The sequence below is a fragment of the Hyperolius riggenbachi genome, chromosome 4 (genome assembly GCF_040937935.1).
Source record: "Hyperolius riggenbachi isolate aHypRig1 chromosome 4, aHypRig1.pri, whole genome shotgun sequence".
Taxonomy (NCBI): domain Eukaryota; kingdom Metazoa; phylum Chordata; class Amphibia; order Anura; family Hyperoliidae; genus Hyperolius; species Hyperolius riggenbachi.
Window position 1 is genome coordinate 604,503 of NC_090649.1, and position 27,452 is coordinate 631,954.

At 45.3% G+C, this 27,452-nt stretch overlaps 2 protein-coding genes across 10 annotated transcripts in view; one reads left to right on the forward strand and one right to left on the reverse strand.

Annotated features, from left to right (window-relative positions):
- The window catches only part of KHK (ketohexokinase), a 217,064-nt gene extending 200,495 nt beyond the window's left edge, over window positions 1–16,569 (forward strand). For all 7 annotated transcript variants that reach the window (XM_068279784.1, XM_068279785.1, XM_068279783.1 and 4 more), the window contains one exon: window positions 16,134–16,569. In XM_068279784.1, the coding sequence (XP_068135885.1) occupies window positions 16,134–16,222 (89 nt within the window). In that variant the 3' untranslated portion in view covers window positions 16,223–16,569. The remainder of the gene's footprint in view (window positions 1–16,133) is intronic.
- A 4,095-nt stretch (window positions 16,570–20,664) lies between these two features.
- CGREF1 (cell growth regulator with EF-hand domain 1) overlaps window positions 20,665–27,452 on the reverse strand; it is a 53,424-nt gene continuing 46,636 nt past the window's right edge. For all 3 annotated transcript variants that reach the window (XM_068279791.1, XM_068279789.1, XM_068279790.1), the window contains 2 exons: window positions 23,853–23,977; window positions 20,665–22,330 (listed from right to left, as the gene is read on the reverse strand). In XM_068279791.1, coding sequence (XP_068135892.1) covers window positions 21,908–22,330; window positions 23,853–23,977 — 548 coding nt within the window. In that variant the 3' untranslated portion in view covers window positions 20,665–21,907. The remainder of the gene's footprint in view (window positions 22,331–23,852; window positions 23,978–27,452) is intronic.

Consider the following 27,452-nt stretch of genomic DNA (forward strand, 5'->3'; position numbering starts at 1 on the left):
AAGATAGTGAATGTGTGTTATCCTCTGTCTCTGCTGTCTATGGATGGATTGTGGGAAGGAATATGGGGAATGTGTGTTATCCTCTGTCTCTGCTGTCTATGGATGGATTGTGGAAAGTAAGATGGAAGAATGTGTGTTATCCTCTGTCTCTGCTGTCTATGGATAGATTGTGGAAAGGAAGATGGAGGAATGTGTGTTATCCTCTGTCTCTGCTGTCTATGGATGGATTGTGGAAAGTAACATGGAGGAATGTGTGTTATCCTCTGTCTCTGCTGTCTATGGATGGATTGTGGAAAGGAAGATGGAGGAATGTGTGTTATCCTCTGTCTCTGCTGTCTATGGATGTATTGCCGAAAGGAAGATGGGGAATGTGTGTTATCCTCTGTCTCTGCTGTCTATGGATAGATTGTGGGAAGGAAGATGGAGGAATGTGTGTTATCCTCTGTCTCTGCTGTCTATGGATGGATTGTGGAAAGGAAGATGGAGGAATGTGTGTTATCCTCTGTCTCTGCTGTCTATGGATGGATTGTAGAAAGGAAGATGGAGGAATGTGTGTTATCCTCTGTCTCTGCTGTCTATGGATGGATTGTGGGAAGGAAGATGGAGGAATGTGTGTTATCCTCTGTCTCTGCTGTCTATGGATGGATTGTGGGAAGGAAGATGGAGGAATGTGTGTTATCCTCTGTCTCTGCTGTCTATGGATGGAGTGTGGGATGGAAGATGGAGGAATGTGTGTTATCCTCTGTCTCTGCTGTCTATGGATAGATTGTGGAAAGGAAGATGGAGGAATGTGTGTTATCCTCTGTCTCTGCTGTCTATGGATGGATTGTGGAAAGGAAGATGGGGAATGTGTGTTATCCTCTGTCTCTGCTGTCTATGGATGGATTGTAGAAAGGAAGATGGGTGAATGTGTGTTATCCTCTGTCTCTGCTGTCTATGGATGGATTGTGGGAAGGAATATGGAGGAATGTGTGTTATCCTCTGTCTCTGCTGTCTATGGATGGATTGTGAAAAGGAAGATGGAGGAATGTGTGTTATCCTCTGTCTCTGCTGTCTATGGATGGATTGTAGAAAGGAAGATGGAGGAATGTGTGTTATCCTCTGTCTCTGCTGTCTATGGATGGATTGTGGGAAGGAAGATGGAGGAATGTGTGTTATCCTCTGTCTCTGCTGTCTATGGATGGATTGTGGGAAGGAAGATGGAGGAATGTGTGTTATCCTCTGTCTCTGCTGTCTATGGATGGAGTGTGGGATGGAAGATGGAGGAATGTGTGTTATCCTCTGTCTCTGCTGTCTATGGATAGATTGTGGAAAGGAAGATGGAGGAATGTGTGTTATCCTCTGTCTCTGCTGTCTATGGATGGATTGTGGAAAGGAAGATGGGGAATGTGTGTTATCCTCTGTCTCTGCTGTCTATGGATGGATTGTAGAAAGGAAGATGGGTGAATGTGTGTTATCCTCTGTCTCTGCTGTCTATGGATGGAGTGTGGGATGGAAGATGGAGGAATGTGTGTTATCCTCTGTCTCTGCTGTCTATGGATAGATTGTGGAAAGGAAGATGGAGGAATGTGTGTTATCCTCTGTCTCTGCTGTCTATGGATGGATTGTGGAAAGGAAGATGGGGAATGTGTGTTATCCTCTGTCTCTGCTGTCTATGGATGGATTGTAGAAAGGAAGATGGGTGAATGTGTGTTATCCTCTGTCTCTGCTGTCTATGGATGGATTGTGGGAAGGAATATGGGGAATGTGTGTTATCCTCTGTCTCTGCTGTCTATGGATAGATTGTGGAAAGTAAGATGGAAGAATGTGTGTTATCCTCTGTCTCTGCTGTCTATGGATAGATTGTGGAAAGGAAGATGGAGGAATGTGTGTTATCCTCTGTCTCTGCTGTCTATGGATGGATTGTGGAAAGTAACATGGAGGAATGTGTGTTATCCTCTGTCTCTGCTGTCTATGGATAGATTGTGGAAAGGAAGATGGAGGAATGTGTGTTATCCTTTGTCTCTGCTGTCTATGGATGGATTGTGGAAAGGAAGATGGAGGAATGTGTGTTATCCTCTGTCTCTGCTGTCTATGGATGGATTGCCGAAAGGAAGATGGGGAATGTGTGTTATCCTCTGTCTCTGCTGTCTATGGATGGATTGCCGAAAGGAAGATGGGGAATGTGTGTTATCCTCTGTCTCTGCTGTCTATGAATAGATTGTGGGAAGGAAGATGGAGGAATGTGTGTTATCCTCTGTCTCTGTTGTCTATGGATGGATTGTGGAAAGGAAGATGGGGAATGTGTGTTATCCTCTGTCTCTGCTGTCTATGGATGGATTGTAGAAAGGAAGATGGAGGAATGTGTGTTATCCTCTGTCTCTGCTGTCTATGGATGGATTGTGGGAAGGAATATGGGGAATGTGTGTTATCCTCTGTCTCTGCTGTCTATGGATGGATTGTGGAAAGGAAGATGGAGGAATGTGTGTTATCCTCTGTCTCTGCTGTCTATGGATGGATTGTGGAAAGGAAGATGGAGGAATGTGTGTTATCCTCTGTCTCTGCAGTCTATGGATGGATTGTGGAAAGGAAGATGGAGGAATGTGTGTTTTCCTCTGTCTGTGTTGTCTATGGATGGAGTGTGGGAAGGAAGATGGAGGAATGTGTGTTATCCTCTGTCTCTGCTGTCTATGGATGGATTGTGGAAAGGAAGATGGAGGAATGTGTGTTATCCTCTGTCTCTGCTGTCTATGGATAGATTGTGGGAAGGAAGATGGAGGAATGTGTGTTATCCTCTGTCTCTGCTGTCTATGGATGGATTGTGGAAAGGAAGATGGGGATGTGTGTTATCCTCTGTCTCTTCTGTCTATGGATGGATTGTGGAAAGGAAGTTGGAGGAATGTGTGTTATCCTCTGTCTCTGCTGTCTATGGATGGATTGTGGAAAGGAAGATGGAGGAATGTGTGTTATCCTCTGTCTCTGCTGTCTATGGATGGATTGTGGAAAGGAAGATGGAGGAATGTGTTTTATCCTCTGTCTCTGCTGTCTATGGATGGATTGCCGAAAGGAAGATGGGGGTATGTGTGTTATCCTCTGTCTCTGCTGTCTATGGATGGATTGTGGGAAGGAATATGGGGAATGTGTGTTATCCTCTGTCTCTGCTGTCTATGGATGGATTGTAGAAAGGAAGATGGAGGAATGTGTGTTATCCTCTGTCTCTGCTGTCTATGGATGGATTGTGGAAAGTAACATGGAGGAATGTGTGTTATCCTCTGTCTCTGCTGTCTATGGATGGATTGCCGAAAGGAAGATGGGGAATGTGTGTTATCCTCTGTCTCTGCTGTCTATGGATAGATTGTGGGAAGGAAGATGGAGGAATGTGTGTTATCCTCTGTCTCTGCTGTCTATGGATGGATTGTGGAAAGGAAGATGGAGGAATGTGTGTTATCCTCTGTCTCTGCTGTCTATGGATGGATTGTAGAAAGGAAGATGGAGGAATGTGTGTTATCCTCTGTCTCTGCTGTCTATGGATGGATTGTGGGAAGGAAGATGGAGGAATGTGTGTTATCCTCTGTCTCTGCTGTCTATGGATGGATTGTGGATAGGAAGATGGAGGAATGTGTGTTATCCTCTGTCTCTGCTGTCTATGGATGGAGTGTGGGATGGAAGATGGAGGAATGTGTGTTATCCTCTGTCTCTGCTGTCTATGGATAGATTGTGGAAAGGAAGATGGAGGAATGTGTGTTATCCTCTGTCTCTGCTGTCTATGGATGGATTGTGGAAAGGAAGATGGGGAATGTGTGTTATCCTCTGTCTCTGCTGTCTATGGATGGATTGTAGAAAGGAAGATGGGTGAATGTGTGTTATCCTCTGTCTCTGCTGTCTATGGATGGATTGTGGGAAGGAATATGGGGAATGTGTGTTATCCTCTGTCTCTGCTGTCTATGGATAGATTGTGGAAAGTAAGATGGAAGAATGTGTGTTATCCTCTGTCTCTGCTGTCTATGGATAGATTGTGGAAAGGAAGGTGGAGGAATGTGTGTTATCCTCTGTCTCTGCTGTCTATGGATGGATTGTGGAAAGTAACATGGAGGAATGTGTGTTATCCTCTGTCTCTGCTGTCTATGGATAGATTGTGGAAAGGAAGATGGAGGAATGTGTGTTATCCTCTGTCTCTGCTGTCTATGGATGGATTGTGGAAAGGAAGATGGAGGAATGTGTGTTATCCTCTGTCTCTGCTGTCTATGGATGGATTGCCGAAACGAAGATGGGGAATGTGTGTTATCCTCTGTCTCTGCTGTCTATGGATGGATTGCCGAAAGGAAGATCGGGAATGTGTGTTATCCTCTGTCTCTGCTGTCTATGAATAGATTGTGGGAAGGAAGATGGAGGAATATGTGTTATCCTCTGTCTCTGTTGTCTATGGATGGATTGTGGAAAGGAAGATGGGGAATGTGTGTTATCCTCTGTCTCTGCTGTCTATGGATGGATTGTAGAAAGGAAGATGGAGGAATGTGTGTTATCCTCTGTCTCTGCTGTCTATGGATGGATTGTGGGAAGGAATATGGGGAATGTGTGTTATCCTCTGTCTCTGCTGTCTATGGATGGATTGTGGAAAGGAAGATGGAGGAATGTGTGTTATCCTCTGTCTCTGCTGTCTATGGATGGATTGTGGAAAGGAAGATGGAGGAATGTGTGTTATCCTCTGTCTCTGCTGTCTATGGATGGATTGCCGAAAGGAAGATGGGGAATGTGTGTTATCCTCTGTCTCTGCTGTCTATGGATAGATTGTGGGAAGGAAGATGGAGGAATGTGTGTTATCCTCTGTCTCTGCTGTCTATGGATGGATTGTGGAAAGGAAGATGGGGATGTGTGTTATCCTCTGTCTCTTCTGTCTATGGATGGATTGTGGAAAGGAAGTTGGAGGAATGTGTTTTATCCTCTGTCTCTGCTGTCTATGGATGGATTGTGGAAAGGAAGATGGAGGAATGTGTGTTATCCTCTGTCTCTGCTGTCTATGGATGGATTGTGGAAAGGAAGATGGAGGAATGTGTTTTATCCTCTGTCTCTGCTGTCTATGGATGGATTGCCGAAAGGAAGATGGGGGTATGTGTGTTATCCTCTGTCTCTGCTGTCTATGGATGGATTGTGGGAAGGAATATGGGGAATGTGTGTTATCCTCTGTCTCTGCTGTCTATGGATGGATTGTAGAAAGGAAGATGGAGGAATGTGTGTTATCCTCTGTCTCTGCTGTCTATGGATGGATTGTGGGAAGGAATATGGGGAATGTGTGTTATCCTCTGTCTCTGCTGTCTATGGATGGATTGTAGAAAGGAAGATGGAGGAATGTGTGTTATCCTCTGTCTCTGCTGTCTATGGATGGATTGTGGGATGGAAGATAGGGAATGTGTGTTATCCTCTGTCTCTGCTGTCTATGGATGGATTGTGGAAAGGAAGATGGAGGAATGTGTGTTATCCTCTGTCTCTGCTGTCTATGGATGGATTGTGGAAAAGAAGATGGGGGAATGTGTGTTATCCTCTATCTCTGCTGTCTATGAATAGATTGTGGAAAGGAAGATGGGGGAATGTGTGTTATCCTCTGTCTCTGCTGTCTATAGATGGATTGTGGAAAGGAAGATGGAGGAATGTGTGTTATCCTCTGTCTCTGCTGTCTATGGATGGATTGTGGGAAGGAATATGGGGAATGTGTGTTATCCTCTGTCTCTGCTGTCTATGGATGGATTGTGGAAAGGAAGATGGAGGAATGTGTGTTATCCTCTGTCTCTGCTGTCTATGTATGGATTGTGGAAAGGAAGATGGAGGAATGTGTGTTATCCTCTGTCTCTGCAGTCTATGGATGGATTGTGGAAAGGAAGATGGAGGAATGTGTGTTATCCTCTGTCTCTGTTGTCTATGGATGGAGTGTGGGAAGGAAGATGGAGGAATGTGTGTTATCCTCTGTCTCTGCTGTCTATGGATGGATTGTGGAAAGGAAGATGGAGGAATGTGTGTTATCCTCTGTCTCTGCTGTCTATGGATGGATTGCCGAAAGGAAGATGGGGAATGTGTGTTATCCTCTGTCTCTGCTGTCTATGGATAGATTGTGGGAAGGAAGATGGAGGAATGTGTGTTATCCTCTGTCTCTGCTGTCTATGGATGGATTGTGGAAAGGAAGATGGGGATGTGTGTTATCCTCTGTCTCTTCTGTCTATGGATGGATTGTGGAAAGGAAGTTGGAGGAATGTGTGTTATCCTCTGTCTCTGCTGTCTATGGATGGATTGTGGAAAGGAAGATGGAGGAATGTGTGTTATCCTCTGTCTCTGCTGTCTATGGATGGATTGTGGAAAGGAAGATGGAGGAATGTGTTTTATCCTCTGTCTCTGCTGTCTATGGATGGATTGCCGAAAGGAAGATGGGGGTATGTGTGTTATCCTCTGTCTCTGCTGTCTATGGATGGATTGTGGGAAGGAATATGGGGAATGTGTGTTATCCTCTGTCTCTGCTGTCTATGGATGGATTGTAGAAAGGAAGATGGAGGAATGTGTGTTATCCTCTGTCTCTGCTGTCTATGGATGGATTGTGGGAAGGAATATGGGGAATGTGTGTTATCCTCTGTCTCTGCTGTCTATGGATGGATTGTAGAAAGGAAGATGGAGGAATGTGTGTTATCCTCTGTCTCTGCTGTCTATGGATGGATTGTGGGATGGAAGATAGGGAATGTGTGTTATCCTCTGTCTCTGCTGTCTATGGATGGATTGTGGAAAGGAAGATGGAGGAATGTGTGTTATCCTCTGTCTCTGCTGTCTATGGATGGATTGTGGAAAAGAAGATGGGGGAATGTGTGTTATCCTCTATCTCTGCTGTCTATGAATAGATTGTGGAAAGGAAGATGGGGGAATGTGTGTTATCCTCTGTCTCTGCTGTCTATAGATGGATTGTGGAAAGGAAGATGGAGGAATGTGTGTTATCCTCTATCTCTGCTGTCTATGGATGGATTGTGGAAAGGAAGATGGAGGAATGTGTGTTATCCTCTGTCTCTGCTGTCTATGGATGGATTGCCGAAAGGAAGATGGGGAATGTGTGTTATCCTCTGTCTCTGCTGTCTATGGATAGATTGTGGGAAGGAAGATGGAGAAATGTGTGTTATCCTCTGTCTCTGCTGTCTATGGATGGAGTGTAGAAAGGAAGATGGGGAATGTGTGTTATCCTCTGTCTCTGCTGTCTATGAATAGATTGTGGGAAGGAAGATGGAGGAATGTGTGTTATCCTCTGTCTCTGTTGTCTATGGATGGATTGTGGAAAGGAAGATGGGGAATGTGTGTTATCCTCTGTCTCTGCTGTCTATGGATGGATTGTAGAAAGGAAGATGGAGGAATGTGTGTTATCCTCTGTCTCTGCTGTCTATGGATGGATTGTGGGAAGGAATATGGGGAATGTGTGTTATCCTCTGTCTCTGCTGTCTATGGATGGATTGTGGAAAGGAAGATAGAGGAATGTGTGTTATCCTCTGTCTCTGCTGTCTATGTATGGATTGTGGAAAGGAAGATGGAGGAATGTGTGTTATCCTCTGTCTCTGCAGTCTATGGATGGATTGTGGAAAGGAAGATGGAGGAATGTGTGTTATCCTCTGTCTCTGTTGTCTATGGATGGAGTGTGGGAAGGAAGATGGAGGAATGTGTGTTATCCTCTGTCTCTGCTGTCTATGGATGGATTGTGGAAAGGAAGATGGAGGGATGTGTGTTATCCTCTGTCTCTGCTGTCTATGGATGGATTGCCGAAAGGAAGATGGGGAATGTGTGTTATCCTCTGTCTCTGCTGTCTATGGATAGATTGTGGGAAGGAAGATGGAGGAATGTGTGTTATCCTCTGTCTCTGCTGTCTATGGATGGATTGTGGAAAGGAAGATGGGGATGTGTGTTATCCTCTGTCTCTTCTGTCTATGGATGGATTGTGGAAAGGAAGTTGGAGGAATGTGTGTTATCCTCTGTCTCTGCAGTCTATGGATGGATTGTGGAAAGGAAGATGGAGGAATGTGTGTTATCCTCTGTCTCTGCTGTCTATGGATGGATTGTGGAAAGGAAGATGGAGGAATGTGTTTTATCCTCTGTCTCTGCTGTCTATGGATGGATTGCCGAAAGGAAGATGGGGGTATGTGTGTTATCCTCTGTCTCTGCTGTCTATGGATGGATTGTGGGAAGGAATATGGGGAATGTGTGTTATCCTCTGTCTCTGCTGTCTATGGATGGATTGTAGAAAGGAAGATGGAGGAATGTGTGTTATCCTCTGTCTCTGCTGTCTATGGATGGATTGTGGGAAGGAATATGGGGAATGTGTGTTATCCTCTGTCTCTGCTGTCTATGGATGGATTGTAGAAAGGAAGATGGAGGAATGTGTGTTATCCTCTGTCTCTGCTGTCTATGGATGGATTGTGGGATGGAAGATAGGGAATGTGTGTTATCCTCTGTCTCTGCTGTCTATGGATGGATTGTGGAAAGGAAGATGGAGGAATGTGTGTTATCCTCTGTCTCTGCTGTCTATGGATGGATTGTGGAAAAGAAGATGGGGGAATGTGTGTTATCCTCTATCTCTGCTCTCTATGGATAGATTGTGGAAAGGAAGATGGGGGAATGTGTGTTATCCTCTGTCTCTGCTGTCTATGGATGGATTGTGGAAAGGAAGATGGAGGAATGTGTGTTATCCTCTATCTCTGCTGTCTATGGATGGATTGTGGAAAGGAAGATGGAGGAATGTGTGTTATCCTCTGTCTCTGCTGTCTATGGATGGATTGCCGAAAGGAAGATGGGGAATGTGTGTTATCCTCTGTCTCTGCTGTCTATGGATAGATTCTGGGAAGGAAGATGGAGAAATGTGTGTTATCCTCTGTCTCTGCTGTCTATGGATGGATTGTGGAAAGGAAGATGGGGAATGTGTGTTATCCTCTGTCTCTTCTGTCTATGGATGGATTGTGGAAAGGAAGTTGGAGGAATGTGTGTTATCCTCTGTCTCTGCTGTCTATGGATGGAGTGTAGAAAGGAAGATGCGTAATGTGTGTTATCCTCTGTCTCTGCTGTGTATGGATGGATTGTGGAAAGAAAGATGGAGGAATGTGTGTTATCCTCTGTCTCTGCTGTCTATGGATGGATTGTGGATAGGAAGATGGAGGAATGTGTGTTATCCTCTGTCTCTGCTGTCTGTGGATAGATTGCCGAAAGGAACATGGGGAATGTGTGTTATCCTCTGTCTCTGCTGTCTATGGATAGATTGTGGGAAGGAAGATGGAGAAATGTGTGTTATCCTCTGTCTCTGCTGTCTATGGATGGATTGTGGAAAGGAAGATGGGGAATGTGTGTTATCCTCTGTCTCTTCTGTCTATGGATGGATTGTGGAAAGGAAGTTGGAGGAATGTGTGTTATCCTCTGTCTCTGCTGTCTATGGATGGATTGTGGAAAGGAAGATGGAGGAATGTGTGTTATCCTCTGTCTCTGCTGTCTATGGATGGAGTGTAGAAAGGAAGATGGGGAATGTGTGTTATCCTCTGTCTCTGCTGTGTATGGATGGATTGTGGAAAGGAAGATGGAGGAATGTGTGTTATCCTCTGTCTCTGCTGTCTATGGATGGATTGTGGATAGGAAGATGGAGGAATGTGTGTTATCCTCTGTCTCTGCTGTCTGTGGATAGATTGTGGGAAGGAAGATGGAGGAATGTGTGTTATCCTCTGTCTCTGTTGTCTATGGATATATTGTGGAAAGGAAGATGGAGGAATGTGTGTTATCCTCTGTCTCTGCTGTCTATGAATGGATTGTAGAAAGGAAGATGGAGGAATGTGTGTTATCCTCTGTCTCTGCTGTCTATGGATGAATTGTAGAAAGGAAGATGGAGGAATGTGTGTTATCCTCTGTCTCTGCTGTCTATGGATGAATTGTAGAAAGGAAGATGGAGGAATGTGTGTTATCCTCTGTCTCTGCTGTCTATGGATGGATTGTGGAAAGGAAGATGGAGGAATGTGTGTTATCCTCTGTCTCTGCTGTCTATGGATGGATTGTGGAAAGGAAGATGGAGGAATGTGTGTTATCCTCTGTCTCTGCTGTCTATGGATGGATTGTAGAAAGGAAGATGGGGAATGTGTGTTATCCTCTGTCTCTGCTGTGTATGGATGGATTGTGGAAAGGAAGATGGAGGAATGTGTGTTATCCTCTGTCTCTGCTGTCTATGGATGGATTGTGGAAAGGAAGATGGAGGAATGTGTGTTATCCTCTGTCTCTGCTTTCTATGGATGGATTGTGGAAAGGAAGATGGGGAATGTGTGTTATCCTCTGTCTCTGCTGTCTATGGATAGAGTGTGGAAAGGAAGATGGAGGAATGTGTGTTGGATGGCAGTGGCTGGATGGTGTAATGGTTAAGGGCTCTGCCTCTGACACAGGAGACCAGGGTTCGAATCTCGGCTCTGCCTGTTCAGTAAGCCAGCACCTATTCAGTAGGAGACCTTAGGCAAGTCTCCCTAACACTGCTAGTGCCTATAGAGCGCGCTCTAGTGGCTGCAGCTCTGGCGCTTTGAGTCCGCCAGGAGAAAAGCGCGATATAAGTGTTATTTGTCTTGTCTTGTGTTATCCTTGGTCTCTGCTGTCTATGGATGGATTGTGAGATGGAAGATTGGGAATGTGTGTTATCCTCTGTCTCTGTTGTCTATGGATATATTGTGGAAAGGAAGATGGGGAATGTGTGTTATCCTCTGTCCCTGCTGTCTATGGATGGATTGTGGAAAGGAAGATGGATGAATGTGCGTTATCCTCTGTCTCTGCTGTCTATGGATGGATTGTGGGAAGGAATATGGGGAATGTGTGTTATCCTCTGTCTCTGCTGTCTATGGATGGATTGTGGAACGGAAGATGGAGGAATGTGTGTTATCCTCTGTCTCTGCTGTCTATGGATGGAGTGTGGGATGGAAGATGGGGAATGTGTGTTATCCTCTGTCTCTGCTGTCTATGGATGGATTGTGGAACGGAAGATGGGGAATGTGTGTTATCCTCTGTCTCTGCTGTCTATGGATGGAGTGTGGGATGGAAGATGGGGAATGTGTGTTATCCTCTGTCTCTGCTGTCTATGGATGGATTGTGGAACGGAAGATGGAGGAATGTGTGTTATCCTCTGTCTCTGCTGTCTATGGATGGAGTGTGGGATGGAAGATGGAGGAATGTGTGTTATCCTCTGTCTCTGCTGTCTATGGATGGATTGTGGAAAGGAAGATGGAGGAATGTGTGTTATCCTCTATCTCTGCTGTCTATGGATAGATTGTGGAAAGGAAGATGGGGAATGTGTGTTATCCTCTGTCTCTGCTGTCTATGGATGGATTGTGGAAAGGAAGATGGAGGAATGTGTGTTATCCTCTGTCTCTGCAGTCTATAGATGGATTGTGGAAAGGAAGATGGAGGAATGTGTGTTATCCTCTGTCTCTGTTGTCTATGGATGGATTGTGGAAAGGAAGATGGAGGAATGTGTGTTATCCTCTGTCTCTGCTGTCTATGGATGTATTGTGGAAAGGAAGATGGAGGAATGTGTGTTATCCTCTGTCTCTGCTGTCTATGGATGGATTGTGGAAATGGAGATGGGGAATGTGTGTTATCCTCTGTCTCTGCTGTCTATGGATGGATTGTGGAAAGGAAGATGGAGGAATGTGTGTTATCCTCTTTCTTCTGTCTATGGATGGATTATGGGAAGATGGAGGAATGTGTGTTATCCTCTGTCTCTGCTGTCTATGGATGGATTGTGGAAAGGAAGATGGAGGAATGTGTGTTATCCTCTGTCTCTGCTGTCACTGGATGGATTGTAGAAAGGAAGATGGAGGAATGTGTGTTATCCTCTTTTTTCTGTCTATGGATGGATTATGGGAAGATGGAGGAATGTGTGTTATCCTCTGTCTCTGCTGTCTATGGATAGATTGTGGAAAGGAAGATGGAGGAATGTGTGTTATCCTCTGTCTCTGCTGTTTCTGGATTGATTGTGGAAAGGAAGATGGAGGAATGTGTGTTATCCTCTGTCTCTGCTGTCTATGGATGGATTGTGGAAAGGAAGATGGAGGAATGTGTGTTATCCTCTGTCTCTGCTGTCTATGGATGGATTGTGGATAGGAAGATGGGAAATGTGTGTTATCCTCTGTCTCTGCTGTCTATGGATGGATTGTGGAAAGTAAGATGGAGGAATGTGTGTTATCCTCTGTCTCTGCTGTCTATGGATGGATTGTGGATAGGAAGATGGGGAATGTGTGTTATCCTCTGTCTCTACTGTCTATGGATTGAGTGTGGGAAGGAAGATGGAGGAATGTGTGTTATCCTCTGTCTCTGCTGTCTATGGATGGATTGTGGAAAGGAAGATGGAGGAATGTGTGTCATCCTCTGTCTCTGCTGTCTATGGATGGATTGTGGGAAGGAATATGGGGAATGTGTATTATCCTCTGTCTCTGCTGTCTATGGATGGATTGTGGGAAGGAATATGGGGAATGTGTATTATCCTCTGTCTCTGCTGTCTATGGATGGAGTGTAGAAAGGAAGATGGGGAATGTGTGTTATCCTCTGTCTCTGCTGTGTATGGATGGATTGTGGAAAGGAAGATGGAGGAATGTGTGTTATCCTCTGTCTCTGCTGTCTATGGATGGATTGTAGAAAGGAAGATGGAGGAATGTGTGTTATCCTCTGTCTCTGCTGTCTATGGATGAATTGTAGAAAGGAAGATGGAGGAATGTGTGTTATCCTCTGTCTCTGCTGTCTATGGATGAATTGTAGAAAGGAAGATGGAGGAATGTGTGTTATCCTCTGTCTCTGCTGTCTATGGATGGATTGTGAAAAGGAAGATGGAGGAATGTGTGTTATCCTCTGTCTCTGCTGTCTATGGATGGATTGTGGAAAGGAAGATGGAGGAATGTGTGTTATCCTCTGTCTCTGCTGTCTATGGATGGATTGTGGAAAGGAAGATGGAGGAATGTGTGTTATCCTCTGTCTCTGCTGTCTATGGATGGATTGTGGAAAGGAAGATGGAGGAATGTGTGTTATCCTCTGTCTCTGCTGTCTATGGATGGATTGTAGAAAGGAAGATGGGGAATGTGTGTTATCCTCTGTCTCTGCTGTGTATGGATGGATTGTGGAAAGGAAGATGGAGGAATGTGTGTTATCCTCTGTCTCTGCTGTCTATGGATGGATTGTGGAAAGGAAGATGGAGGAATGTGTGTTATCCTCTGTCTCTGCTGTCTATGGATGGATTGTGGAAAGGAAGATGGGGAATGTGTGTTATCCTCTGTCTCTGCTGTCTATGGATAGAGTGTGGAAAGGAAGATGGAGGAATGTGTGTTGGATGGCAGTGGCTGGATGGTGTAATGGTTAAGGGCTCTGCCTCTGACACAGGAGACCAGGGTTCGAATCTCGGCTCTGCCTGTTCAGTAAGCCAGCACCTATTCAGTAGGAGACCTTAGGCAAGTCTCCCTAACACTGCTAGTGCCTATAGAGCGCGCTCTAGTGGCTGCAGCTCTGGCGCTTTGAGTCCGCCAGGAGAAAAGCGCGATATAAGTGTTATTTGTCTTGTCTTGTGTTATCCTTGGTCTCTGCTGTCTATGGATATATTGTGGAAAGGAAGATGGGGAATGTGTGTTATCCTCTGTCTCTGCTGTGTATGGATGGAGTGTGGGATGGAAGATGGAGGAATGTGTGTTATCCTCTGTCCCTGCTGTCTATGGATGGATTGTGGAAAGGAAGATGGAGGAATGTGCGTTATCCTCTGTCTCTGCTGTCTATGGATGGATTGTGGGAAGGAATATGGGGAATGTGTGTTATCCTATGTCTCTGCTGTCTATGGATGGATTGTGGAACGGAAGATGGAGGAATGTGTGTTATCCTCTGTCTCTGCTGTCTATGGATGGAGTGTGGGATGGAAGATGGGGAATGTGTGTTATCCTCTTTCTCTGCTGTCTATGGATGGATTGTGGAACGGAAGATGGAGGAATGTGTGTTATCCTCTGTCTCTGCTGTCTATGGATGGAGTGTGGGATGGAAGATGGGGAATGTGTGTTATCCTCTGTCTCTGCTGTCTATGGATGGATTGTGGAACGGAAGATGGAGGAATGTGTGTTATCCTCTGTCTCTGCTGTCTATGGATGGAGTGTGGGATGGAAGATGGAGGAATGTGTGTTATCCTCTGTCTCTGCTGTCTATGGATGGATTGTGGAAAGGAAGATGGAGGAATGTGTGTTATCCTCTATCTCTGCTGTCTATGGATAGATTGTGGAAAGGAAGATGGGGAATGTGTGTTATCCTCTGTCTCTGCTGTCTATGGATGGATTGTGGAAAGGAAGATGGAGGAATGTGTGTTATCCTCTATCTCTGCTGTCTATGGATAGATTGTGGAAAGGAAGATGGGGAATGTGTGTTATCCTCTGTCTCTGCTGTCTATGGATGGATTGTGGAAAGGAAGATGGAGGAATGTGTGTTATCCTCTGTCTCTGTTGTCTATGGATGGATTGTGGAAAGGAAGATGGAGGAATGTGTGTTATCCTCTGTCTCTGCTGTCTATGGATGTATTGTGGAAAGGAAGATGGAGGAATGTGTGTTATCCTCTGTCTCTGCTGTCTATGGATGGATTGTGGAAATGGAGATGGGGAATGTGTGTTATCCTCTGTCTCTGCTGTCTATGGATGGATTGTGGAAAGGAAGATGGAGGAATGTGTGTTATCCTCTTTCTTCTGTCTATGGATGGATTATGGGAAGATGGAGGAATGTGTGTTATCCTCTGTCTCTGCTGTCTATGGATGGATTGTGGAAAGGAAGATGGAGGAATGTGTGTTATCCTCTGTCTCTGCTGTCACTGGATGGATTGTAGAAAGGAAGATGGAGGAATGTGTGTTATCCTCTGTCTCTGCTGTTTCTGGATTGATTGTGGAAAGGAAGATGGAGGAATGTGTGTTATCCTCTGTCTCTGCTGTCTATGGATGGATTGTGGAAAGGAAGATGGAGGAATGTGTGTTATCCTCTGTCTCTGCTGTCTATGGATGGATTGTGGATAGGAAGATGGGAAATGTGTGTTATCCTCTGTCTCTGCTGTCTATGGATGGATTGTGGAAAGTAAGATGGAGGAATGTGTGTTATCCTCTGTCTCTGCTGTCTATGGATGGATTGTGGATAGGAAGATGGGGAATGTGTGTTATCCTCTGTCTCTACTGTCTATGGATTGAGTGTGGGAAGGAAGATGGAGGAATGTGTGTTATCCTCTGTCTCTGCTGTCTATGGATGGATTGTGGAAAGGAAGATGGAGGAATGTGTGTCATCCTCTGTCTCTGCTGTCTATGGATGGATTGTGGGAAGGAATATGGGGAATGTGTATTATCCTCTGTCTCTGCTGTCTATGGATGGATTGTGGGAAGGAATATGGGGAATGTGTATTATCCTCTGTCTCTGCTGTCTATGGATGGATTGTGGGAAGGAATATGGGGAATGTGTGTTATCCTCTGTCTCTGCTGTCTATGGATTGATTGTGGAAAGGAAGATGGGGAATGTGTGTTATCCTCTGTTTCTGCTGTCTATTAATGGATTGTGGATAGGAAGATGGGGAATGTGTGTTATCCTCTGTCTCTGCTGTCTATGGATGGATTGTGGATAGGAAGATGGGGAATGTGTGTTATCCTCTGTCTCTGCTGTCTATGGATGGAGTGTGGGATGGAAGATGGAGGAATGTTTATTTTCCTCTGTCTCTGCTGTCTATGGATGGATTGTGGAAAGGAAGATGGAGGAATGTGTGTTATCCTCTGTCTCTGCAGTCTATGGATGGATTGTGGAAAGGAAGATGGAGGAATGTGTGTTATCCTCTTTCTCTGTTGTGTATGGATGGATTGTGGAAAGGAAGATGGAGGAACGTGTGTTATCTTCTGTCTCTGCTGTCTATGGATGGAGTGTGGGATGGAAGATGGAGGAATGTGTGTTAACCTTTGTCTCTGCTGTCTATGGATGTATTGTGGAAAGGAAGATGGGGAATGTGTGTTATCCTCTGTCTCTGCCGTCTATGGATGGATGGCAGATTGTGGAATGTTGTACAGATGTGTGACAGATATAGCACAGACACATAGTTTGTGAGGTTGTCAGGCACCGGAGATCAGGCTGTAACTTTTGTCCCTTCTTAGGTCAGTCTATACAGGAGGCTCTGACATTTGGCTGCCGGATTGCTGGTAAGAAGTGTGGTATACAAGGCTATGATGGAATAGTATCCTGACTCCGCTCACACCAGACATCCTCAGCCTATGAGAGAAGGACCGTCTTCCAGTACTGCAAATGATGTATAACGTTTTCCATTCCAGAGAAGACGCCTCCTGCAGCAGATGATGAGTTCAACAGCCTCCAGATTTTTTTTCCCCCAGACTGGACAGTTAAATCTCAGAGATGTCTGTCCATTGAAATGGTTTACAGATTCCCTTCAGATCATTCCTTATACATATGAGCTTCACCTTATTTTAGGTAATGTAAATATTTGCTTGACACCCCCTCCCCCCCCCCCCCCCTTAGTATGTGATGTCATAATAACCAATAAAATCACATCATAAGGTCTCCTCATCACTTGTACACACCGTGTTGTGGGTGGAGTTTGTTAATGAACCAATGGGAAGCCCTGGAGGGAAAGTCAATTATGCTTTTGCTCTCAGCTATATCAGTATTGCTGAGAGCTCTGTCCTATGCAGATGTTCCACCTCCGGCTCCCGCTGTCCTCCCCACACCTATTGCTGCCAGCATGGGTGGGGTGATGGGTGTGGGAGGTGGGGGTGATGGGCGTTGGAAGAGATCTTCAATCAAATTATCCAGAGGATATATGTGTGGGAATTTTTTTTTTTAGGGTTAAGTATTTCTGGTTAATTAAGAACATTAAAGGACTTTTTTGTGGTTGTGTTTTTATTTCAATTTAACCCTTTGTGGAAATGGGTAAGGGGTACTTTGTACCCCTATACTCATTTCTCCTGGGGAGGGGGCAGGCATCTGGGGTCCCCTTCTTAAAGGAGACTCCCAGATGCTACCATGATCCTCCCCAGGGTGTCATCGGTCCCCACCTCCTCCTGGGGCACCAGAGGTGGGGAAGAGCCCATTGTCCATGGATTGGAGAAGGGTTCGGAAGGAGGGGGAGGCTTTGCCCCCCCATAGAGTCCAGAGCCCCCCATACCATGGACCATGCGGGCTGGTATAGCTCAGGGTGTGAAGGCCCACCCCTTCCTCCATGGACCATGCAGGCTGGTATAGCTCAGGGTGTGAAGGCCCACCCCTTCCTCCATGGACCATGCGGGCTGGTATAGCTCAGGGTGTGAAGGCCCACCCCTTCCTCCATGGACCATGCAGGCTGGTATAGCTCAGGGTGTGAAGACCCACTTGGCCGGGGCTCCTCATTCTGCTATCCCAGCCTGCATGGGGGACAAGGGGTTACAGAGGCTCGGGAGGGGGGACCCCACATTCTGGCTATCCCAGCCTGCATGGGGGACAAGGGGTTACAGAGGCTGGGGAGGGGGGACCCCACACCATTTTTTATTTTCCACACTCCAAACAAACACACACACACAGTGTGTATATATATATATATATATATATATATATATATATATATATATATATATATATATATATATATATATATATATATATATATATATATATATATATATATACACACACACACAGGGCCAGATTTGTACTTTTTACTGCCCAAGGCCACCATTACCAACTGCCCCCAGACTGACAGCATCCTAAACCAACCACACAGCATCCTGGCTCCTATAAGGACAGTTAGTGAAGGAAAGGCAGGTATTAGATTGTAAGCTCTTTGGCGAGCGGCACATTCTGTGAGTGACAGCTCACAGATTACTGTAAGTGCCCTTTATTGCCCCTTCCTCCCCCGAGTGCCACTTCCAGCTGTGGGCAGCCGCCCAGCGCTATGTGAAAACTCTGTAGCAGGATGAATGTTTAGCAGGCTAAGTGCTACTACTACCCACAGCCCGCCCCTTGCTTTCCTGGTGCCCTAGGCCATGGCCTTGTAGCCTTGCCTGAAATCCGGCCATGTGTATATATATACTATATATATACACACATTTAAATGGCGACTTTTTTCCTCTAACTTTAGCACTGATTTTTTTTTTTCAAAAACTACAAGGTCTTTTTTAAAAAAAAATAATAGTTTTCACTATCCTCCTTCACATACCCTGCAACACCCTGGCGTTTCCAGCACATATGGGAGCTTGGCGATTAACCACTAAAGTCTGACTTAAATGTTAAATACGAACGCAAATATTTGATAAGAACGTTTGCATGAAAGCGGCTGGAATTGTCCGCCGGCGAACCGTTCAGACCATTCCTACTGACGGATCAGGAGGGGTTTGTACACACAATCCCACATGCAATTATACAGTAAAAACTGCTGTCACAGATTCAGTGATAAAGGGGGAATCCGTCCCTTCTGACTAGTCTACACCTGGGAAATGAGAACACAACAAACTAATTGTATAAAACAACATAGTTCTCTGGGTAACATCTCTTCAGAGGGCAGATACATTCTGGGAGACTCGAAACAGGTAATTGCATTAAAATTAGTTTTGGTCATTTACTAAAAAGTGCAAATAGAGTAAACAGCCCTTGGGATCAGGGGCGTAACAATCGGGGATGCAGCCTCTGCTCCCGCGGGGGAGGGCAGGATGGGTCGCAACATGAGAGGAAAGCGTGGCAGCACATCGGTGGGGAGGGTGGACAGTTCCTCAGGCTCTCCTCTCAGCGCTCCTCTCCTGCAATAATCAGTGGTTGGCAGCGGGCGGTCCATCTGTAAGTGTTTTATGCTGCTTCCTGTTTAAACAGGAAGTAGCGTCAGACACTTAGAGGAAGCTTTGGAACGCAGGGAGGAATGTAATCCTTCCGCCGCCCGCTGCCAACCACTGATAATTGAAGGAGGGGCGCGCTGAGAGGAGAGCCTGAGGTTAGGGAGGAGGGGGACTGTCCTAACTTTGGATTAAAAATGAGAGTCAATACATGATTACACACAGTTCGGCCATGACACAAGGGTTATGGTAAGGTCAGGATCTCTGTAGGTGGGGGAGTGTTGGGGTTAGGTAAGGATCTCTGTAGGTGGGGGAGTGTTGGGGTTAGGTAAGGATCTCTGTAGGTGGGGGGGGGGTCTGGATCTCTGTAGGTGGGGGAGTGTTGGGGTTAGGTAAGGATCTCTGTAGGTGGGCAAGGGTTGTTGCTAGGTTTGGATCTCTGTAGGTGGGTAGGGGGGGGGGTAAGGTCTGGATCTCTGTAGATGGGGATGGTGAGGTCTGGATCTCTGTAGATGGGGATGGTGAGGTAAGGATCTCTGTAGGTGGGGGAGGGTTGTTGTTAGGTTTGGATCTCTGTATGTGGGGGGGTAAGGTCTGGATCTCTGTAGGTGGGGTTCTGGATCTCTCTGTAAGTGGAGGACAGTTAGGCTTAGGTCTAAATCTCTGTAGGTGGGGGGCTGGATCTCTAGATGGTGGAGGAGGAGGGTTAGGTCTGAACCTCTGTGGAGGGTTAGGCTTAGGTCTGGATCTCTATAGGTAAGTAAGGTTGAGATCTGGGTCTCTGTAGGTGGGAGAAAGTTTGGAGTTAGGCCTGGATCTTTGTAGGTGGGGTTACAGTGAGGTCTGGATCTTTTCAGGTGGGGGAGGACGAGGTCTAGATCTCTATAGGTGGAGGATGGTTAGGTTTAGGTCTAGATCTCTGTAGATGGTGTAAGGTTAAGTCTGAACCCCTGTGGAGGATTAGGTTTAGGTCTGGATCTATTTAGATCTTTGTAGGTGGTGGAGGGTTAGGTCTGAACTTCTGTAGATGGTGGAGGGTTAGGTCTGAACCTCTGTAGATGGTGGAGGGTTAGGTCTGAACCTCTATAGATGGTGGAGGGTTAGGTCTGAACCTCTGTAGGTGGTGGAGGGTTAGGTCTGAACCTCTGTAGATGGTGGAGGGTTAGGTCTGAACCTCTGTTGAAGGTGGAGGGTTAGGTCTGAACCTCTGTAGATGGTGGAGGGTTAGGTCTGAACCTCTGTAGATGGTGGAGGGTTAGGTCTGAACCTCTGTAGATGGAGGAGGGTTAGGTCTGAACCTCTGTAGGTGGTGGAGGATTAAGTCTGAACCTCTGTAGGTGGTGGAGGGTTAGGTCTGAACCTCTGTAGATGGTGGAGGGTTAGGTCTGAACCTCTGTAGGTGATGGAGGGTTAGGTCTGAACCTCTGTAGATGGTGTAGGATTAGGTCTGAACCTCTGTAGGTGGTGAAGGGTTAGGCTTGAATCTCTGTAGGTGATGGAGGGTTAGGTCTGAACTTCTGTACGTGATGGAGGGTTAGGTCTGAACTTCTGAAGGTGATGGAGGTTTAGGTCTAGATCTCTGTAGATGGTGGAGGGTAGGTCTGAACCCCTGTAGGTAGGGGAGGGTTAGGTCTGGATCTTTGTAGGTGGAAGAGGGGACGTCTAATCTTTACTAACAAGCTGATTTCACAGATGGAATAAAGACTAGTGAATGTTTCTTTATTTTATATTTTCTGTTTATTTTTCTCCAAAGGATTTTAGAAAACTCTATGCTGGTACAACTGGCTATTTACAGTAACCAATCACACCTTCCCTTTTATTCCCCCATGCTACAGGAGAAGACCTGATTGGTGACTTGCAATAATAATCACAGTTTCAGCTTCCAACACTTTAATAAATAGAAATAGCTCTCTCCAGAAGACACAAGACTTTCCTCCTCCTTTATCTCCATATCAGGCCTGGTGTGAGGAATCAGAGTCCCAAGCATCTCATGTTCGGAACAATGTGACCCCTGCGGTCCCCCGCCTCCTCAGCTCTGGGAGCAGATTGCTGGGATTGGATAGGGGTGGTTGTATAGAAGGGAGAAAGTTCTTGGAAAGTGGTTGGTCAGGAGGAGTTGAGTTTGGTGGTTGGATAGGAGGGGATGAGTTTGGTGGATGGATAGGAGGAGTTGAGTTCTGTGGTTGGACAGGAGGAGTTGAGTTTGGTGGTTGGATGGGAGAAGTCGAGTTCTGTGGTTGGATAGGAGGAGTTGAGTTCTGTGGTTGGATGGGAGGGGTTGAGTTTGGTAGTTGGATAGGAGGAGTTGAGTTCTGTGGTTGGATGGGAGGGATTGCGCTCTTTGGTTGGTCAGGAGGAGTTGAGTTCTGTGGTTGGATGGGAGGGGATGAGTTCTGTGGTTGGATGGAAGGTGTTGAGTTCTGTGGTTGGATGGGAGAAGTCGAGTTCTGTGGTTGGATAGGAGGGGTTGAGTTCAGTGGTTGGATAGGAGGAGTTGAGTTTTGTTGTTGTTTAAGGGCTTTTCTCAGCTGGACAGAGATGAATATTGTCGGCGTTCCACACTTGTAATCCAATGTTTAAGCTATTCATAGTAATCAATAAAACCATGTCAAATCCCATCCTCAGGGTGACTATAGGAGGTCCATAAGATGCTCTGACTTCTGACTCACATGCCAGCTTAATGTAAATCGTATGCAGTTTAAACTTGGACTGGCTGAGCAGTGTGGAGTCCCACCATAACTATCTATACTTGGACATTTCAGTGATTGTCATACATGCTGAGCAGAGCCCTCACTCTGCAATTTCCATATTCTCTAGATTGGGTACGTTGTCCGCTCTTTTTGCAGGAAGTGAGGCTTCAGTCTTGCCAATTAGGAAGTACAGGTTAGTGGATGGAGCTTATATTTCCAAGATTCAAACAGTCCATCACGAAATGAGACTAGCATGTCTGCCAATCTGGCAGCCGTTTCTTTCAATAACCTCTGTGCTCAGACAATTTGGATAGGCACTGAACGTGGAGGCTTTTTCTGCTGGATGTAATGGCTACTGGTTGGACTGGTGGAAAGCACAGTACAGACCATACTCAAGTATATCAGGGCATTATTGGAGAAGAACATTTACATATCATTGTCAGCTACAATCTCTTCCTGAATCTCCTGCTTATCTACATCATCTTCACTTGGTTCCTCTTCCTCTTCAGCCTTTTCCACTGATAAATCTTCATGGTTGACCACTCCAGGCCCCTCATTGTCAGTCTCTACGTCTGCTGAAGGAGGGATGGCCTCATTGATTGGATCTTTGTCATTGCCCTCTGCTTCTGTCATCTTCTCAGAGGCTTCAGGAATTTCAGCTTTAATGTCCATAGGATCCTCTAAAGCAGAAGCTGCAGGCTGGGCCCCTGGAGGAACAGGAAGAGCAACATGAAGAGAAGGGATCTCCTCTGCTGTAGAGGCTGGGGGCGTGACAAGTTCCTGGGCACTGAGGAGTCCATCCTGATTGACATCTTGTTTGACTAAAATCTCATCTACCAGAGAAACAACCTGCAACACAGACAACAACCACAGTGATATTCCATTCAGTGTGTGACATCACATACAGCATATACAATATGACATTCAGCCCCGGATTTACCTCAGAGGAGCCTATAGGCACAGATGTCCTGGCACCTTAGACTCCGCCCTCCTTGAACCTACAAACACCTGCTGAACCACACAAGTGTGCTGGCTGTCCCCGATCCCTTACTTCCCTTGCCTGTCATAGGTAGCTACAGGTGCCTCTTAGTATTAAGTAGCCAGAGGTACCCTCAGTATTAAGCAGCTAAAGGCGCCCCCAAGTATTAGGCAGCTAGAGGAACCTCAGTATTATGTAGCTAGAGGTGCCCCTGACTGAAGGGAGATCTGGTCAGTGGAATGCTGAGACCCGGGATAGTAACCTCTCACTCTCTGCTCAAGACTCTGCATAGGGAAGGAGGGAGGCACTGGGGGAGGGGAGTGACCCGCCTTTCCAACATCAGGCGCCTGTAGGTACGTCCCTAAAGTGCCTTATGGTAAATCTGGCCCTGGTGAAATTACATACAGTGTAACCAGCATAGGCAGGTGACTAGCACAATCCAGTGTGTGATCTTACATACAGCGTATACAGTATGGCTCATCTACAGTCATTAGAGGACACCTGGAGTCATAACAATAGATACCTCAATAGTAGGAAGCCTGAGAATAGTGCAGAAGTTTCCTGGATCCCTGGACCATCTATACATTTCTAACAAAAGCTTGCTGAGAACCTAACTGGCCAGCACCTCCTCCTGTGGACCTATCATCTTTCAGAATTCTTGTGTGGTCCCTCAGGACATCAGCCAGACACACCATCCTCTCTGACTTCAACACAGGACTCTGTTGTGACTCGCATCAAAGTTCAATGAGAACTGGCCACCATCTCCTCCTGTGGCCCCTCACATATCCCCATCTCCTCCTGTGGCCCCTCACATGTCCCCATCTCCTCCTGTGGCCCCTCACAAATCCCCATCTCCTCCTGTGGCCCCTCCCAAATCCCCATCTCCTCCTGCGGCCCCTCACAAATCCCCATCTCCTCCTGCGGCCCCTCACAAATCCCCATCTCCTCCTGCGGCCCCTCACAAACCCCCATCTCCTCCTGTGGCCCCTCCCAAATCCCCATCTCCTCCTGCGGCCCCTCACATATCCCCATCTCCTCCTGTGGCCCCTCACAAATCCCCATCTCCTCCTGTGGCCCCTCCCAAATCCCCATCTCCTCCTGCGGCCCCTCCCAAATCCCCATCTCCTCCTGTGGCCCCTCACAAATCCCCATCTCCTCCTGTGGCCCCTCACAAATCCCCATCTCCTCCTGTGGCCCCTCCCAAATCCCCATCTCCTCCTGCGGCCCCTCCCAAATCCCCATCTCCTCCTGTGGCCCCTCACAAATCCCCATCTCCTCCTGTGGCCCCTCACAAATCCCCATCTCCTCCTGTGGCCCCTCACAAATCCCCTTCTGTTCCCTCCGGAGCTCAGCCAAGAACAGAGTTCTCTCTGACTGAAATTAAATATTTACCGAATCCTCAGCAGGTTCCTTCAGAAGAATTTTGGCTAGGACTCCACTAAGAAGTCGCATGAGCTCCAAACCATCAAGAAGTCCACTCTTATCAAAGTCATGTAGAAGGAAGAGGCGTAAGATAACTGCCAGAGACAGAGGAAGATATTGTATTAATTTCACAGCAACACTGACATCTCCTGCAGCACTTTACAGAGTACATAGTCATGTCACTGGCTGTCCTCAGAGGAGCTCACACTCTAATCCTACCATAGTGATAGTCTAATGTCCTACCATATTATTATTATTATGTATTTATATAGCACTGACATCTCCTGCAGCACATTACAGAGTACATAGTCATGTCACTGACTGCCCTCAGAGGAGCTCACAATCTAATCCTACCATAGTCATAGCCTAATGTCCTGCCATATTATTATTATGTATTTATATAGCACTGACATCTCCTGCAGCACATTACAGAGTACATAGTCATGTCACTGACTGTCCTCAGAGGAGCTCACAATCTAATCCTGCCATAGTCATAGTCTAATGGCCTACCATATTATTATTATGTATTTATATAGCACTGACATCTCCTGCAGCACATTACAGAGTACATAGTCATGTCACTGACTGTCCTCAGAGGAGCTCACACTCTAATCCTACCATAGTCATAGTCTAATGTCCTACCATATTATTATGTATTTATATAGCACTGACATCTTCTGCAGCACATTACAGAGTACATAGCCATGTCACTGACTGTCCTCAGAGGAGCTCACACTCTAATCCTACCATAGTCATAGCCTAATGTCCTCCCATATTATTATTATGTATTTATATAGCACTGACATCTTCTACAGCACATTACAGAGTACATAGTCATGTCACTGACTGTCCTCAGAGGAGCTCACACTCTAATCCTACCATAGTCATAGTCTAATGTCCTACCACATTATTATTATGTATTTATATAGCACTGACATCTCCTGCAGCACATTACAGAGTACATAGTCATGTCACTGACTGTCCTCAGAAGAGCTCACACTCTAATCCTACCATAGTCATAGTCTAATGTCCTACCATATTATTATTATGTATTTATATAGCACTGACATCTTCTGCAGCACATTACAGAATACATAGTCATGTCACTGACTGTCCTCAGAGGAGCTCACACTCTAATCCTACCATAGTCATAGTCTAATGTCCTACTATATTATTATTATGTATTTATATAGCACTGACATCCTCTGCAGCACATTACAGAGTACATAGTCATGTCACTGACTGTCCTCAGAGGAGCTCACACTCTAATCCTACCATAGTCATAGTCTAATGTCCTACTATATTATTAATATGTATTTATATAGCACTGACATCTCCTGCAGCACATCACAGAATACATAGTCATGTCACTGACTGTCCTGAGAGGAGCTCACACTCTAATCCTACCATAGTCATAGTGTAATGAGTGTAATGTCCTACCATATTATTATTATGTATTTATATAGCACTGACATCTTCTGCAGCACTTTACAGAGTACATAGTCATGTCACTGACTGTCCTCAGGGAGCTCACAATCTAATCCTACCATAGTCATAGTGTAATGCCCTACCATATTATTATTATGTATTTATATAGCACTGAGATCTTCTGCAGCACTTTACAGAGTACATAGTCATGTCACTGACTGTCCTCAGAGGAGCTCACACTCTAATCCTGCCATAGTCATAGTCTAATGTCCTACTACCATATTATTATTAAGTATTTATAGAGCACTGACATCTTCTGCAGCACTGTACAGAGTACATAGTCATGTCACTGACTGTCCTCAGAGGAGCTCACAATCTAATCCTACCATAGTCATAGTCTAATGTCCTACCATATTATTATTATGTATTTATATAGCACTGACATCTTCTGCAGCACTTTACAGAGTACGTAGTCATGACACTGGCTGTCCTCAGAGGAGCTCACACTCTAATCCTACCACAGTCATAGCCTAATGTCCTACCATATTATTATTATGTATTTATATAACACTGACATCTCCTGCAGCACATTACAGAGTACATAGTCATGTCACTGACTATCCCCAGAGGAGCTCACAATCTAACCCTACCATAGTCATAGCCTAATGTCCTACCATATTATTATTATGTATTTATATAGCACTGACATCTTCTGCAGCACTTTACAGAGTACGTAGTCATGACACTGGCTGTCCTCAGAGGAGCTCACACTCTAATCCTACCATAGTCATAGCCTAATGTCCTACCATATTATTATTATGTGTTTATATAACACTGACATCTCCTTCAGCACATTACAGAGTACATAGTCATGTCACTGACTATCCCCAGAGGAGCTCACAATCTAACCCTACCATAGTCATAGCCTAATGTCCTACCATATTATTATTATGTATTTATATAGCACTGACATCGTCTGCAGCACATTACAGAGTACATAGTCATGTCACTGACTGTCCTCAGAGGAGCTCACAATCTAATCCTACCATAGTCATAGCGTAATGTCCTACCATATTATTATTATGTATTTATAAAGCACTGACATCTTCTGCAGCACATTACAGAGTACATTGTCATGTCACTGACTGTCCTCAGAGGAGCTCACACTCTAATCCTACCATAGTCATAATCTAATGTCCTACCATATTATTATTATGTATTTATATAGCACTGACATCTTCTGCAGCACATTACAGAGTACATAGTCATGTCACTGACTGTCCTCAGAGGAGCTCACACTCTAATCCTGCCATAGTCATAGTCTAATGTCCTACTACCATATTATTATTAAGTATTTATAGAGCACTGACCTCTTCTGCAGCACTGTACAGAGTACATAGTCATGTCACTGACTATCCCCAGAGGAGCTCACAATCTAACCCTACCATAGTCATAGTCTAATGTCCTACCATATTATTATTATGTATTTATATAGCACTGACATCTTCTGCAGCACTTTACAGAGTATGTAGTCATGACACTGGCTGTCCTCAGAGGAGCTCACACTCTAATCCTACCACAGTCATAGTCTAATGTCCTACCATATTATTATTATGTATTTATATAGCACTGACATCTTCTGCAGCACTTTACAGAGTACGTAGTCATGACACTGGCTGTCCTCAGAGGAGCTCACACTCTAATCCTACCACAGTCATAGCCTAATGTCCTACCATATTATTATTATGTATTTATATAACACTGACATCTCCTGCAGCACATTACAGAGAGAGTACATAGTCATGTCACTGACTATCCCCAGAGGAGCTCACAATCTAACCCTACCATAGTCATAGCCTAATGTCCTACCATATTATTATTATGTATTTATATAGCACTGACATCGTCTGCAGCACATTACAGAGTACATAGTCATGTCACTGACTGTCCTCAGAGGAGCTCACAATCTAATCCTACCATAGTCATAGCGTAATGTCCTACCATATTATTATTATGTATTTATAAAGCACTGACATCTTCTGCAGCACATTACAGAGTACATTGTCATGTCACTGACTGTCCTCAGAGGAGCTCACACTCTAATCCTGCCATAGTCATAGTCTAATGTCCTACTACCATATT